This window comes from Tachysurus vachellii, chromosome 13, assembly GCF_030014155.1.
Source record: "Tachysurus vachellii isolate PV-2020 chromosome 13, HZAU_Pvac_v1, whole genome shotgun sequence".
Taxonomy (NCBI): domain Eukaryota; kingdom Metazoa; phylum Chordata; class Actinopteri; order Siluriformes; family Bagridae; genus Tachysurus; species Tachysurus vachellii.
The window spans coordinates 13,399,370-13,414,137 of NC_083472.1; the positions used below are offsets into that span (position 1 = coordinate 13,399,370).

The following is a 14,768-nucleotide window of genomic DNA, read 5'->3' on the forward strand; positions in this document are numbered from 1 at the left end:
AGGTTTATAGCACAGTGACAGGGTCTGTGTGAGGAGAGTGGAAATGATTTTTGCGTGATTTAGAACTCTTATCAGAAAGTATCATGGGGGACAATTTTCGTTTCTTGTGCTGTCAGACTCTCTATGGAGGTTGAAGACAACTGGATTTGAAGACAATGGTCACCTTGTCATGGGGTCATACTCCACAAAACATGTGGAACCTAAAACCAAAGAATGTCCAAAGTAATCAATCTTATGTAGTGAAAGACTTTTATGGTGTCTTGGGAAATTTACAGGATTTCTTTTTACATTTTTAATCAAACGTATATTTATAGTCTTGTAGGTAAAATCTGCACACATGTTTCTACATAACAGATCTGATTTATCAATATATTCTTGTGCTGGAATGGACATTTAAGATGGGTGGGATGAGGTAGCTTATTGGTTAAGGTGTTGGACTACTGATGGGAAGGTTGTGAGTTTGACTCTCAGGTCCAGCTAGCAGCTGCTGCTGGGCTCCTAAACAAGGCCCTTAACCATTAATTGCTCAGTTGTATAAAATGAGATTAAATGTAAGGCCCTCTGGATAAGAGTGTCAAATGCTGTTAATGCTGTTTAGAACTACTCCTGAACATATGTATGTAAAAACTCTTAGTAGTTTTAAAGTGAAACCAATAGTGTTATCATAGGAGATTTCGGAAGACGTCCCATTCCACATATTGTCAGTTTGTATACCAAGTGCAATTTTAGTTGATCCCTAAAAGCTGCAAAGTTTCAGCTTCATTCTGTTCATTATTCAACTGACTTCTATGTCAGTATTTTCATTTTTAAATATGTTATATTGTATTGCTCTCTATGTTTCTTCTTTATTTGTGTGTCTCATTCTGATCTTGTATCTTATTCTGATAATTTTTGTCCTTGGGACTGATGCATTCTGCAACAGAAAAAAAAGAATTACAATTGTTTATAGGCTAACAATGTAGCCTATACACAATGACACAGGATCAATCCTAAATCACATGTAACCTGACAGGTTTGAGAGGTAACCTTTCACCAGCATCTCTTATGGATTAGGTAAAATGAACATGTAATTTAGTTACACAATGAAAACAGAATGAGACAGAAAGAAGGCTGTAACTACTAGATCATCAACCCATTGCAGATATTGTTGTAATGGCCTTCTAAACTGCCTTTTATATAAGGCTTGCTCACCTTTCTGGATGACAATACCAGAGCTTCACGTAACCACAAGTTTAGAAGAGCCTTTATTTAATTTCCAACCTGTTCAACTTGAGTATAGTGGTGCATTGTCTTTCGCACCAAGAGCTAATCAAGCTGCCTTTTAGTGTATATATTTATGTATAATAATGCTAAGATAAACACAGAAGGGTACAAAACAGCTAAAATAATACACTAACATCTTCCATATTTTAAGCACCCATTAATGTTAAAACTGATTTATTAAACCTGGAATATATATATAGTCAAGACAAGAAGATTTTGTTGTCATTTCAACCACATATACGGACGCAGTACATAATAAAACACATCAACGTTCCTCCAGGTCCCTGATGCTACATGAACAAAAACTGTTGTTTTTTCTTTCTTTCAACATGACCGTTCTTGTTTACAAGCTGGTTTTGGTTTTGATTAAATGTCCACCAGAAAGCAGAAGGTGCTCAGTTAAAGATAGGAGTCTATTGAGCGCCCCACTGTGGATTTATCAGTAGTAATTCAGTAGACGGCGGTAAATTACGTGTGTGACCAAAGAGTAGCAGAATAGAAAGCGGAAATAGGCGAAGAAGAAGACGACAGACTTCCAGACAGTTTGGTGAGTTGATAAGTGGAAAATAAATAAGTAACAATTTCGAAATTCTCTTGTTTCAAATCCAGTTTTAAATTGTAGGAATATTGCTTATTTCTTGGAAGGTTATAAACATCGTAGTTCATTTCTTCCTGTGCTAGTTTAGCTAACAGGCTAGGCTAAGCTAAGGCAATGTAATAGAAATCAGTATAAACGTTTCTCATGGTAACATAAACAAGACTCCTTTACGAGTAAAGCGTCACAGTGCACCATTGTAGAGTAGGATATAGATTTATTTATTCATTTTTATAGGATATAGATTTATTTATTTATTTACTTGATTGTTTATTTACCTTTTATTGCAGTTGTAGCCACATTATTTTATGCAGTTTGCCCGCACCAGCATTGTTGTAATACATATTAAACTGTCTGTTTTGACTATTTGACTGTCTATTGATCTAACTGTGTTGTTCTCGTGTCTTTGTGATACTCTGTAATGTTTTGGATGTTTTGATTTATTTAGTTAAGCATTTATTTGACATCTTTTAAGCATGACAGATGGATCAGAAAATCCCTTATGATGACTATCAGCTGCCTGTTGTTTTTCTGCCCTCCTATGAAAATCCACCTACATGGATTCCTCCTCAGGATGTAACGCTCCTAGTCTATACATTTGTAACTATATATTCAACTATAATTGAATTCTATGTCTTTTTAATGTCCTTTATGTTTTTTCTTAGCGGATAAATCACCCTGATTATAATAATGAACTTAGCCAGTTCCTACCACGCACCATCATCTTAAAGAAGCCTCCTGGAGCACAGCTGGGCTTCAATATTCGAGGTGGTAAAGCTTCCCAGCTTGGTATCTTTATTTCAAAGGTGAGCCATAGCTGCTATACTGCTTTCATCAAGCTAAAATGTTAATTTCTTGTCAACTTTATAATGATTTGAACAGATAGATTGGTTAAGGGCTGTTGTTTAAAAGAAAAATGATATAGACTTATAATTGTGAAGCTTTCTGGTACAATTAACACATCAGCGCATATTAATTTCTCCAGATACACACTTGCTGACTCTGTCTTTTACAAAAACAATCAAATCATTATCAGCTATCATACACACATCACATAGCACATATCATTATCAATGTTATCATTGCCAATGAAGGCATGTTTCTAAATATGAAGCTCACAGGTTCTGAGATCATTGATAATTATCTGGGGGGGATATCAAATATATAGTATTTTATGAATGACAGACATCAGTGAATTATTAACAGCAAATCCGGTACAGCACTGTTACACCAAATTTGCAATACAGATGTATCTGAAAAGAACACATGGACACTAACCTCAACCTTGATTTCATTCTACTAAAGAAACTATTGTTCAATTTTTTTTAGAAATGTATTGTATCTTTAAATTTTTATAAAAAAATAAAAACTGAATCAATGAAATCGTATATAAACAAGGCTGCATGCATTGTTTAGTAATTTCTCCTTTTGTGTTTATTAGGTGGTACCTGATTCGGATGCTCACAGGGCAGGACTTCAGGAAGGAGATCAGGTGCTATCAGTTAATGAAGTGGACTTTCAGGATATAGAACACTCAAAGGTGAACTTTTTCAACCACATGCAATGTTTTATATATATATAATATAATATGAATTATTTTTTATAAAACAGCACAGTGTGAATTGTTATTCCTCTTACATCAGAAAGTCTTAGCAGTAATTGAACAACATGCTGCACGTTGTAAGTTTATAGTTTTACATACAATTAAAGTTAAAGTTTTTGATAAAGCCTCTCACTTACTCTATCTGATTACACTCTCCCTCTTACTCACATGCTCACTCAGACACAAAGGGCAGCCTGTCATTTTACAGAGAAAATAGAACGCATACCCAAGAGAGCAAGCCTGCTTAAGACATAGAGAAGGTCTATTTAACATTTACGGAATGAGTCTATCAAAACAGTTCATTATATCAACATAAATAAAATTTTTGCAACAACAGTCTTGTTAGCTTCTACGAATTTACTATAGTAGGAATAATGTATTAGATTGAGCGTATGAATATCAATGGATAAATAAGTAAAGAATTAAACACAACAGTGCATGTTATATGGCAATAATCGATGGTCTGAATCAGCCTGATGCGAACTGGAGTAATGATTACCTCCCTGTAGTTGATTCTCTCCTTGTAACCCCATATCCACAGGTCAAGTGACTAATGCTGTTTTAGATAATTTATTGAAGCATTTAGACCAGTCAGATTCACCAGTTTAAATGTTTTAAGGGGATTTCTTTTGGTTATTTTATTTATTTATTTTTTTAAAGTCAGCAAGGAGACATGAGGATTTTTCATCTACACTATTTAAAGCCTCCCCTTTTGCAGTATATTATGGATGCATGGGGCGGTGTTTAGCTGTGTTTGGTGAATTTTTATGATTCATATAGTTTAGGTAACTTTGGCACACAATCATTGAATAATTGTTTACACTTTAGGCTGTGGAGATTTTGAAGACAGCCAGAGAAATTGTGATGAGGGTGCGCTATTTCCCTTACAGTAAGTTCTCTTATTGCTATTGCATTATTATTCAGGTGATATTGCTCTCTTAAAAACTAATGTGAAAGATATAGATTGCATAGTTTCCGGTAGAGTTTTTTCCAGTTTATCAGTGTGGTTCATCCTGCATGTTAGATTACCAGAGACAGAAGGAGAGGACCGTACACTAGGTGGCAGAGACGTGCCGAAGATTGACGTTTTGCAGTGTGTCCTACTGACGCTGGATTACTGGGGAGTTGGGGAACATGCAATGCACCATCAGCATCCTAGCTGTTTTCTTTCACTAATGCTGCATTCATCATTTATGTGCTATCAAGAGGTATGAAAATATTAGCATATATACCTGGGGAAATTCAAAGAATTTACCTAACTTTTTTTTTTTGTTTGCAAACCAAGCTTAGAGAGTCGTCACATATACACTACCTCACATTTCCTTCTACTACTAATATATTGCTTCTGTTACTTTCCCATGCAAGCAAGAAACTATATCTGATACAGGAAAGAAACAACACCATAAAGATGCACTGACTGTGATTTTTGCACTGTCTAACACAATTAAACTACATGGCCAAATGTCTGTGGACAACTGCCCTTAACACCCTTATGTAAGTCTTCCCCAAACTGTTGCCACAAAGTGCATAATTGTAGCAGATATCTTTGTAAGTTGTAGTAGTATTAAAGAAACACTCTTTAATGGCTCTAAAGGACCTAGTCCAGACCTTTTCCTGCATGGCAATGTCCTGTGCACAGTTTGGGGTCCATAAAGACATGGTTTGTCAAGGTTGGAAGGGAGGAATTGGAATTGCCTGCACAGAGCCCTCGGCTCAACCACACTGAACACCTTTGGGATGAATTGAAAAGCAGACTGCACACCAAACATTCCTGCTTACTGACAGTGTCCAGACTTATTAATGCTTCAGTTGCTTAAGGATGGCTAACACAAATCCCCACAGCCATGCTCCAAAACACAGTGGAAAATCTTCAAAGTAGCCAACAGAGAATCAACTCTTTACTTCCCATGGTGTTTCACTGGGACATTCAGAAAGCATATAAGGGTGCAATGGTCAGGCGTGCACATACGTTTAGCCTTGTGGTTTAACTGTGTTATGGAGTCCACTTGGAAAGTATTGGAGCAGCAACGTCAATTTATTTATTTATTTTTTAAATAAAACATTGGGGTTTGAGATCAATATTTGAGATGGTAAATCTGAATTTCACCGTTAAACTCCCTGATCTAGATTTCTTAAACATGGCAACTTTGGTAACAACAAATCGCCCATTTTCTGAATGAGCAGAAGTATTGGGACAGCTAGTAAATAACACTTAATCTTTGCTTACTTATCCCTTACTTGCAGTAACTACTTCATGCCAGCAACCCACTGACGACATACAAGTATTTCCAGCCTTGTAATCTCAGCTTCTCCCTTCACTAAAATGCTGCTCAGGTGGGTTAAAGTCTGGTGACTGACTTGGCCAGTGTAAAACCTTTTCTTTTCCTCCCCTTGATGAAGTCATTTGTTCTGCTGGAAGTATGTTTTGGGTCATTGTCCTGCTGTATGATCATGAAGCTCCTCAAAGTTAGATTGGATAGATTTCCCTGTAAATTGGCAGACAGAATGCTTCCCAATTTTCTGTAAAACAAATACAGTCTTTACAGGCTAAATCCAGGCCTCTAACCAAGAGTTGACATTTAGAGCTGTTCATTGCTTAAACATGCAATTGTTTAAAATCTAACATGACGCGTATATACAACACGAAACAGTCTTATGTTCTGGTATTTTTGATCACTGAATCAACATTAAAAAAGGGGTGGTTTCCAATCAAAGGTTGTTAAATACATCTAGGTGTAATCAGGAAATAAATATGATATTCTCGTATTCATTTTTGGATCTCGAACCCAAATGAGGTTTCCATTTCAATACTTTCAGAGAGGACTGTGTTTTTTAACTTAAAACAGATTTGTCGGACTCCAGTCCGGGAGGCCCGCAGCCTTCTAGAGTTTAGCAATGTTTTTAGCTATTTAGCTATTAGAGGGAACACAACTTTCTGTAAAAGTCCAGGGGAATTGCAGACGCTTGGGGATGCTTTCAAATGTGTATTATTCTCCCATGCTATCACACAAGCAAGCCATTTGTTTACGTTTGTTTTTTTTTACATTTGACTAAATGATATCTATGTGATATAGCTTGTCTGTCAAGTAATATAAAGCCTCTATTTGCATAAAAACCATGCCATGTCTAAGACACTTGGCAAAGGTTCAGTGTGTGATTATTATATAATAGGAAAGTTCCATGACCTGGTTAGTTTCTTTCAGTGTTATACAGCAGTACAACAGCAAGTTAGCCCACATTCTTCTGTAATGGGTTAGCAGCATTACTGCACTCAAGTCCAGTAATAACTTTTTTAATTAATAGAAAATACTACTAATCTATACAACTACTGCTACTCTCAGTAAAGGAAGTAACAGTGGTGTGAAAAAGTGTTTTTTGCATGTTTGTCACACTTCAATGTTTCAGATCATCAAACAAATTTAAATATTAGTCAAAGATAACACAAGTAAACACAACATGCAGTAAATGAAGGTTTTTATTAATGAGGGAAAACAAACCTACATGGCCTTGTGTGAAAAAGTGCTTGCCCTTAAACCTCATAACTGGTTGGGCCGCCTTTAGCAGCAAGAACTGCAATCAAGCGTTTTCGATAACTTGCAATGAGTCTGTTACAGCGCTGTGGAGGAATTTTGGTCCACTCATCTTTGCAGAATTGTTGTAATTCAGCCACATTGGAGGGTTTTCGAGTATAAACCGCCTTTTTAAGGTCATGCCACAGCATCTCAATAGGATTCAGGTCAGGACATTGTCTAGGCCACTCCAAAGCCTTCATTTTGTTTTTCCTTCAGCCATTCAGAGGTGGACTTGCTGGTGTGTTTTGGATCATTGTCCTGCTGCAGAACCCAAGTTCGCTTCAGCTTGAGGTCACGAACAGATGACCGCATATTGTCCTTCAGGATTTTTTTCACACACCTTCCAAAAAGCTCAACTTTAGTCTTGGGGATCATCAAGATGTTTTCTGGCAAAACTGATATGAGCCTTTATGTTCTTTTTGCTTAGCAAAACATTTTTTCACACAGGGCCATGTGGGTTTGGATTTTGTTTTCCCTTAATAATAAAAACCTTCATTTGAAAACTGCATGTTGTGTTATCTTTGACTAATATTTAAATTTGTTTGATGATCTGAAACATTAAACTGTGATCAACGTGCAAAAAAAGAAAAAATCAGGAAGGGTGCAAACACTTTTTCACACCACTGTATGTTTACTAGTATACATGTACTCTGAGCATTCTATAGGGTTAACCTGCTTAAACAGCAGTGACTATGGGATGTTTTTACACACAAAACTTAAATCAGACTTTTATTCGTTTAGGTTTATTTGTATGTTTTTCTGCCACATTTATTAATTAAACGAACTGAAAAGTAAATAAAATGATGTCTGCTGGCAGGTGCAGCTGTAAATTCACACCTTTTGTTCATTGGTCAGAAATACAGTAATTAAAAAGTTAATAAAGCTTTTCCAATTCTGCATAAGTATCATAAAAATCTCCCAAGCACAGAGAACACCCGAATTGGCCATCATTAAATAACTAGATAATTCTATACATCCTGCTGAAGCCAAATGTTTGCTTACACCTCAGCTAAAGATATTTATGCTCAGTGTTTCACAACTCCACACTTTGTGTTGCCATGGCTTTCCTGTGTTAACACAACTGTTCCTGATCATCTTTATTTCTATAAAGAGGTCATTTCAAAATAATTGCTAAGAGAAAGATTTGTTTTCGTTTTTATGTACTATATTACTATATCAGTGGGTCATAGTTTTGTTAACATTGTCATTTGCCATTTTAATTGCTTAACATGGAGTAAGTTGAATGACTGGGCTAGTCTGGCACCAGCTGCTCACAATGCGTTAACAGACTTTTTGCTCATTCCTTCTTAAAAAAACTGATGTAACACAGTCAAGTCTGTGGGCCTCCTTGGTATTCAGGTGGGGTTTTGTGATTGCAACTCTGATACTTTAACTGTTGTCTTTAAGCTGTTTTGTTGCAACTTGGAGATATCCTGCTGTATGTTACTGTATTGACCAGGTTTGAACTTTCTGGTTAATGTCTTGACAATTTTCTGTATCTAACATTTGTCACACTGGAATTCTGATAGAGTGAATTAAAGCAGAAATAAATTTCTTATTAAATTGCCTTGGTGTGATTCAACCCTTTCCCCCCACAATAATCACACCTTGCTCATATTTTAGTTTTTGTCACCTGCTTAAAAGAACCATACCAACGAGGAAAATACACAAGGGTTCGATTCAAATGGGCTAAACACTGCATATATGAAACACAGTCCTTCAGTTTTCGTTGCTGCTTAATCTGTATGAAGCAATAAGTATAATTCTGTGTTATAGTGTAATAGTGAAACACAACATTGTTTGTAGTTAACGTGTCCTAGGGACTGTAACATAAATGGAGAATGGAGTTGCAACTAAATACAGAACTGTGAAACAATATATTGTTCTGTCTCTAAAGTATCTCCAATGGTTCTAGCAGAGTAACGTGTAAGAACTTGTCTATTATCTAAGAGTATTTTGCATGTCCATCATAATATTGTGGTCACTATTGTCAAATGCTGCACAACAATACCAAGAGAAACACATTTCCACATTCAGAGGCAGCAGTAGATTACTGATTATTTTTACCAGCTCTGCACTAAGATTTGAATATCATGTTTATTATTTATGAATAATTAGGCTATTGTGAGTTCATGCTTTGGTTATTAGTTTACAGTTAATGACAACAATAGGATTCCGTGTAGCATTTCTACAATAAAAGCTATTCATTTATTTTCCAGTAGTGACAAGGCTATGCATTTAGTCACCGTGTTGTGGTTTTCGGTCCCCCCTCACTTTCCATATGGCTGCTTCGCTCCTTTCTGTGGCCCGCTGGGACTGGAGTTTGATACTTCTGATTTAGCTGATGGATGTTATGATTTGCAGATTTATTCATACTCTCTGTATTGATTGTGCTGAAGTATGGATATACTACTATATATTATGTGGCTATACACTATAGGGGATTTATAACTCCTCTGTATTATCTCCTATTATTATAATAAAATTATTTTCACTCACCATAAACTTTTAAACTTTATATACTGCTGATTGAATTTATACTACTGAAAGAAAAAACCTTAACTTTATCTTAACTACAGTAATCACAGCACATATAAGTGATATCTACTATAATGATAGATTCATTCAGCAATACAGTGGTCAAATCCAGAATGCTTGTCTATGCCTTGGATTTTGCACTTTACATTGTATGTTAACTCTTCTTGATATTAAAAAAAGAGTTTTAACTGGCATTAACTGAAACTCATCCCTAGATGTAGGACTGTTCAGTAAGTCATTTGTGCTCTCCTGTAGTGTTTTCTTGCTTTATGCTTTAGTGTTTCAGAGATTATGTATGTTCATAGAATTTTTTGTGACAAATAAAAACTTGATAAATCTTAAATGGTGAAATTCTTTATTTTAAATATCCTTGTTCAAATATTTAGAATGAGAACATTGTTTAAAAAAAAAAACAGCAATGAGGAAACGTATCCTATGAAGTCTTTAGTAATATATTCTCCACATCCATCCCTGTCACATAGGTTAGAACCTGTTCCATTAAGAAAACAGAACAATATCTAGGGACAACACTGTTAGCATAAACATTGCATTTCTATAAACCAGCATTGTCAGTTTAACCCTCACCTCATGTTTATACATTACCATATGTAAGAATGAATTTATCAGCTACGTTGCTGATTAATTCAAGTTACAGCAGAAACAGATCTGTGTATCTTACAATCCCTAGGTTTGGAAACTTACGAAATAAATAAATCTGGTATAATACAAACTTAAGTCATATTTTGACATATACAGACACAGTAATTAAACACTAATTACTAAGCTTGCTTGGATAGTTATGTAAAATCAAGTTCTCTGTTTCAACCAAATACAGTCTCAAGACGAGGTGTACAAACTAATTTATAAACTATTAAAGAGACCCTTCATCAGTCCACATAACCTCAGCACTATTTCGCAGTGTTCAAGTTTTCAATCAGCTAAAGAGAAATAAATAAAAATGTCCATAACACTTTATAATTTAATTAGATGAAATAACCTTATCAGAAAGAATAAATTTACCTTTACTGAAGAGGTCAAGTGTTCACTTTCCTTCATTTGCAATAAAGTTACATTAGGCAGAGAACATTTTGTGAGAGAACAGCCCCCGAACACCCCCCCCCCCCCCCCCAAAAAAAAAAAAAAAACAACAAAAAACAAAACAACTTTCAGCTCGCCTTTTCTTTTCGATTTATAAAGGCTACAGACAATTTGCCACTTTTTACCAGCCTTCATATGATTCTGCATTTGTTTGCATTATGTAAAAAAAATATGTAGTAAGCACAGCTTCATTTTGTGCCTCCGATATAGACCACAGTGCCTATAACTACTCCTTATCTTAAAAATAATGGGAACAAGTACACAAGAACAGCACCAATTACATAATAGAAACTGGTGTGTAGTGTCCATTTATTCATCTATTTGTGGTGTCCTTCAGCTGCTATCCTCATTCTCCACAGCATCACGAGTTGAGGTCTCATCCACATTCTCCAGTGAGTCTGCACGCTGGATGCTCAGCTCAGCTGGGTTCATCATGGGCAGTTCACTCTGGATAGGGTAGAGCCATGGCTTATGATCTGGAGAGTTCTGAGCCTTCCAGGCAGCGTAGTTTTGACCCGCCTTATACACACTTTTCATAACCTGCAGATTGACGTACAAGGGAGTGACTGAGAATGTAGCAGGAGTATCAACACATCAACACAATGAACACTAGTTCTTTCTGTTTACTTACAAGGCTGAGTAAGACCTATGACACTGGAATCCTGCTTTTCAGGCCTTGTTTTTACACACATGGATTGAAAATGAATTTTTTCTTTAGTATCGTTTTGTGGGTTTTTTTTTTTTTTTTTTTGTGGGGGGGGGGGGGGGGGGTTAGGTTGACTAATTTCAGTTGACTAATATTTCATTCTAATCACGTGTAACGTCTGATTAAAGGTCAGTCATGATGCAGATAAGAATGTATCAAAAGACAAAACAACAAATGTCAACATCCACAGTAGCTTTCATTTCACATGTTAACTCCTGGTCTTTTAATAAGATTGTGAACCATGACTGAACATCATATAATCTCCAAAAACCTTTGGAGTACTTTGTACTTGTACTTTGGTCTACGTAGTTTTAGATGGCAGCAGCAATGCAGTTATCTTAGAAACCAGACTGGCAGGTTCAGCTTGATTCTGCAGAAGTTTTAGACACACACTTGACAAGAATTTGATATGGGTCTCTATAGATACAGCAGAATTTTGATCGGTGAGTTTCTAGGTGATTCTGCGTTCTCATGTAGACCAATGTGAGTCATTCATTCTAGGATATTGTGAAATGTCTCTACACTACAAATTAGTCAGATCCATCACTAGTCATGCTCATATGACATTATTTAGTTATATTAAGCTAATGAACTCCGAGCCCACACTCTACAAGTTAATAAGAAAATGTCTGATTTTCTCATTGGGAATTACAAAAATGGCAATTAATTAACACTACAAAACACCACATTACACCAATCATACGAAATTAAATCTAAATTTAGTCAAATATAATGTACTTACTCTGGGTGCTAGGACCTGAGTTGCCTTATTTACTGCCCACTTAGGAAGAGAACCTGTTCAAAGATATTACTGGTAAGACACATGGTCAATGGTAGTGGGCTAAACAGTTCAAAACACTGATCAATGTTAGCTCAAAAGCTTGGTTTCTGATGCAACACAGTGTCAACTTTTTTAGACAAAACATTTAGGTAACATAATACAGCAGCAGAAGTATGTAGTAGGTACGTATTAAATTATTTTTTTGTGAAAGTGCTAAAATACTCTTACAGAATACAGTTTTATGTGCCTCATATTCATGTGTTCATCATAGATAATTTGCTAAATAGCCTTTTTACTTAAATAGTACTTTTTCTTTTGTAGTAACATTTAATAACATTGTGTTTGCTGACATAAAACACATAACCACTTAATAAGCACAATATACTATCATTTGGGCATTCCTTTACACCCCCATACACAAATCTCTTTATATTGGCAAAGTGAACCTGTGATGTTTGGTACCTTTAGGATCTGCTTGTGAGAGATAAATGAAGGAGCAGCTGTTTGGCCCTGTTGGTTTCATCATGTAACCAGTCATAATAGAGACGGCTCTCACCAACTCTTTACGTGGAGGGTATTTCTAGAATAAACAAGAACAAGCATGAACCACCAATCTGGAAAACACTAACAATACATTCAGTATACAGAACTGTAATGAAACAAAATGAAGTAGTCAGCAGCTACATTCTTATTGGACAATGCATCAATATAATGCCAGCATTAAAGTTTGAAGTATTGGCTTATTGGTCAACATACCGGATGCTTGACAGAGAAGTTGACAATTATGTATTCATCTTCAGAAGCACGCCAAGAGCGGACGGTAACCACGTCACGGTTTTTCAGTGGTTTAGGACAGAGCCCTGTGGATCAAATGTAAAATGCTCAAAACCTTTAACGAATATGAGCTTGAACTCCTATTGCTTTAGTAGAGGATCCTCGAGTTCAAAACAGAGAACTGATAACTTGATTTAATCAAAGCAGCCTTTACAGTACTACAGCTACTATGTAAAGTTAAATAATAATAAGCATTTTTTTGCAAGGGACTAACCAGAAACACTACCTAATACACCATTTAGTAATCGAAAACAACACATTTTTTAGCAATATTTCAGTCTGTAACCTACTGCAGAACCTCTCTGACTTCATATAAAGTTGCAAAGCATTTTACAAAACTTTTAATCTGTTCTGTATTGTTTGAGACTTCAGTCCAGTCCTCACATTATACACGTTTGACTGTAGTGAGAAGTGAAGTCCTGTACCTGCACTTATACCGCATGAACACAAAGTGTACAAAGGTACAAGTTCATAAGAAGGATCATGCGAGTGATAAATTGACTTGTGTGTGAAGACTCACATGAATAGTAGCCCACATCAGCATTGGGAGCCAGACGTGCAATTTCAAAGCTCTCGAGCATTGCAGGGTCCCACGTTTTCCGATAGATGTTGTCGTGAAGAACATCATACATTGTAGCAGCAGATACATCATTTACTGTAATTTTACACTACATGAAAGACAAACAATAAAAAAAATCCATCTCACACACACTATATATAATAATGTTTCAAATGATATAAATGAAATTTTAAGCAACATTTCCCGTGTCAAATTCTGTAGTACAAAAACTTTTACTGCCTTCACTGATGCTCGTTAGACCCATTTTTTGTACCGTGTGCCTCAACCATCATAAACTGAAACATTATGAAACATAACTTAACATTATAATATGGTGTAAAAGTTCTCATTTTCGACAAATATCGCCCATAGAATTAAAAAAAACATCTACCATGAGTCTGAAGGTTAATCTAAGCGTTTCCACACTAGGGATCTATAACAAGTCACCCCTCACCTTGACCTTATGCACTCTGGAGTAGCTGTTTTTCCCTTGGAGGGAGTTGGAGACAGGTGGCACCTCGACCCAAACCTCCATTCCGTTCTTATTGTACTTGTTCACCCAGTTCTCCGTCTCCAGACACTGTCTCCGGAAGTCAGAGAAAAGCGCCTCACCTGGGATAATATCTGAGCCCAGAGACATGGCGATGGCTAAAACTTACCTAAAATGTCCAGTCTCACGAAAATATCGTTGTAAGACTTTTAATGAAGTTCCTCTTTTAAACAGTTTCAGACAGAGCCAGAAAAGAAACACGTGTCAAACGGCGTCATTGGGTGAAAATTCCTGCTCTAAAACCTGAGTGTGGTCTTCAGTTCCGCACCAAAGCGCCCAGAACGCACGACTTCCGGGATTAGTACAGGTGTAACCTGTTAGCCGCAGCACGCGCACACACTACTGTATCTAACTAATCCTGTTGAACACTTTAATGGGAGTCTGTGTCGCACTGCATCGCTTTTATAGGTAAACTACGGTCTCTTCTCACTTCCTTCTTATTTAAGGCGTGTCTACGGAGTTTTGGTCGTGAGCGGGTGTAGTCAGTGATACTGGCACTTGTCGATTAACCCTATTGTTTACGGTTCTGATGTGAATCAATAAGATGAGTCGACTCTTAAGAGCTGTGAACCGCACTGAAGTGTTTAACCGAAACTGGGTGAACTCCAAGTGATCAGCTGTGATGATCAGGGATGTAGATGGAACTTGTACAGATTCAGCTTTACTTTT

At 36.4% G+C, this 14,768-nt stretch overlaps 2 protein-coding genes across 3 annotated transcripts; one reads left to right on the forward strand and one right to left on the reverse strand.

The window, feature by feature from the left end:
• The first annotated feature begins 1,721 nt into the window (after positions 1–1,721).
• pdzd11 (PDZ domain containing 11) lies at positions 1,722–9,914 on the forward strand. 2 transcript variants are annotated; one of them, XM_060884939.1, is made up of 6 exons: positions 1,722–1,810; positions 2,334–2,434; positions 2,524–2,664; positions 3,300–3,398; positions 4,290–4,350; positions 4,486–9,914. In XM_060884939.1, the coding sequence occupies exons 2-6, from the start codon at positions 2,342–2,344 to the stop codon at positions 4,518–4,520; spliced, it is 429 nt and encodes a 142-aa protein (XP_060740922.1). In that variant the 5' UTR covers positions 1,722–1,810; positions 2,334–2,341; the 3' UTR covers positions 4,521–9,914. The 2 variants fall into 2 exon arrangements, with proteins under 2 accessions (XP_060740922.1, XP_060740923.1); XM_060884940.1 differs by having other exon boundaries at positions 1,748–1,810; positions 2,342–2,434.
• A 1,047-nt stretch (positions 9,915–10,961) lies between these two features.
• On the reverse strand, positions 10,962–14,645 carry stard14 (START domain containing 14). The gene is made up of 6 exons (XM_060884938.1): positions 14,004–14,645; positions 13,511–13,658; positions 12,913–13,016; positions 12,619–12,736; positions 12,118–12,170; positions 10,962–11,209 (listed from the first exon to the last, which is right to left on the reverse strand). Exons 1-6 carry the CDS (start codon positions 14,187–14,189, stop codon positions 11,003–11,005), a joined length of 816 nt encoding a protein of 271 aa, XP_060740921.1. The 5' UTR covers positions 14,190–14,645; the 3' UTR covers positions 10,962–11,002.
• Positions 14,646–14,768: the final 123 nt, after the last annotated feature.

What these genes read in the sequence shown, in the direction of transcription:
- pdzd11 (XM_060884939.1), top strand. Translation starts at nt 2,342, where the DNA reads ATGGATCAGAAAATCCCTTATGATGACTATCAGCTGCCTGTTGTTTTT. An exon ending in CATGGATTCCTCCTCAGGAT is followed by an intron (nt 2,435 to 2,523) that starts GTAACGCTCCTA and finishes GTTTTTTCTTAG; the next exon opens with CGGATAAATCACCCTGATTA. An exon ending in GGTGCGCTATTTCCCTTACA is followed by an intron (nt 4,351 to 4,485) that starts GTAAGTTCTCTT and finishes CCTGCATGTTAG; the next exon opens with ATTACCAGAGACAGAAGGAG.
- stard14 (XM_060884938.1), bottom strand. Translation starts at nt 14,189, where the DNA reads ATGTCTCTGGGCTCAGATATTATCCCAGGTGAGGCGCTTTTCTCTGAC. An exon ending in ACTTCTCTGTCAAGCATCCG is followed by an intron (nt 12,737 to 12,912) that starts GTATGTTGACCA and finishes TGTTTATTCTAG; the next exon opens with AAATACCCTCCACGTAAAGA. An exon ending in CTCAGGTCCTAGCACCCAGA is followed by an intron (nt 11,210 to 12,117) that starts GTAAGTACATTA and finishes GTCAATCTGCAG; the next exon opens with GTTATGAAAAGTGTGTATAA.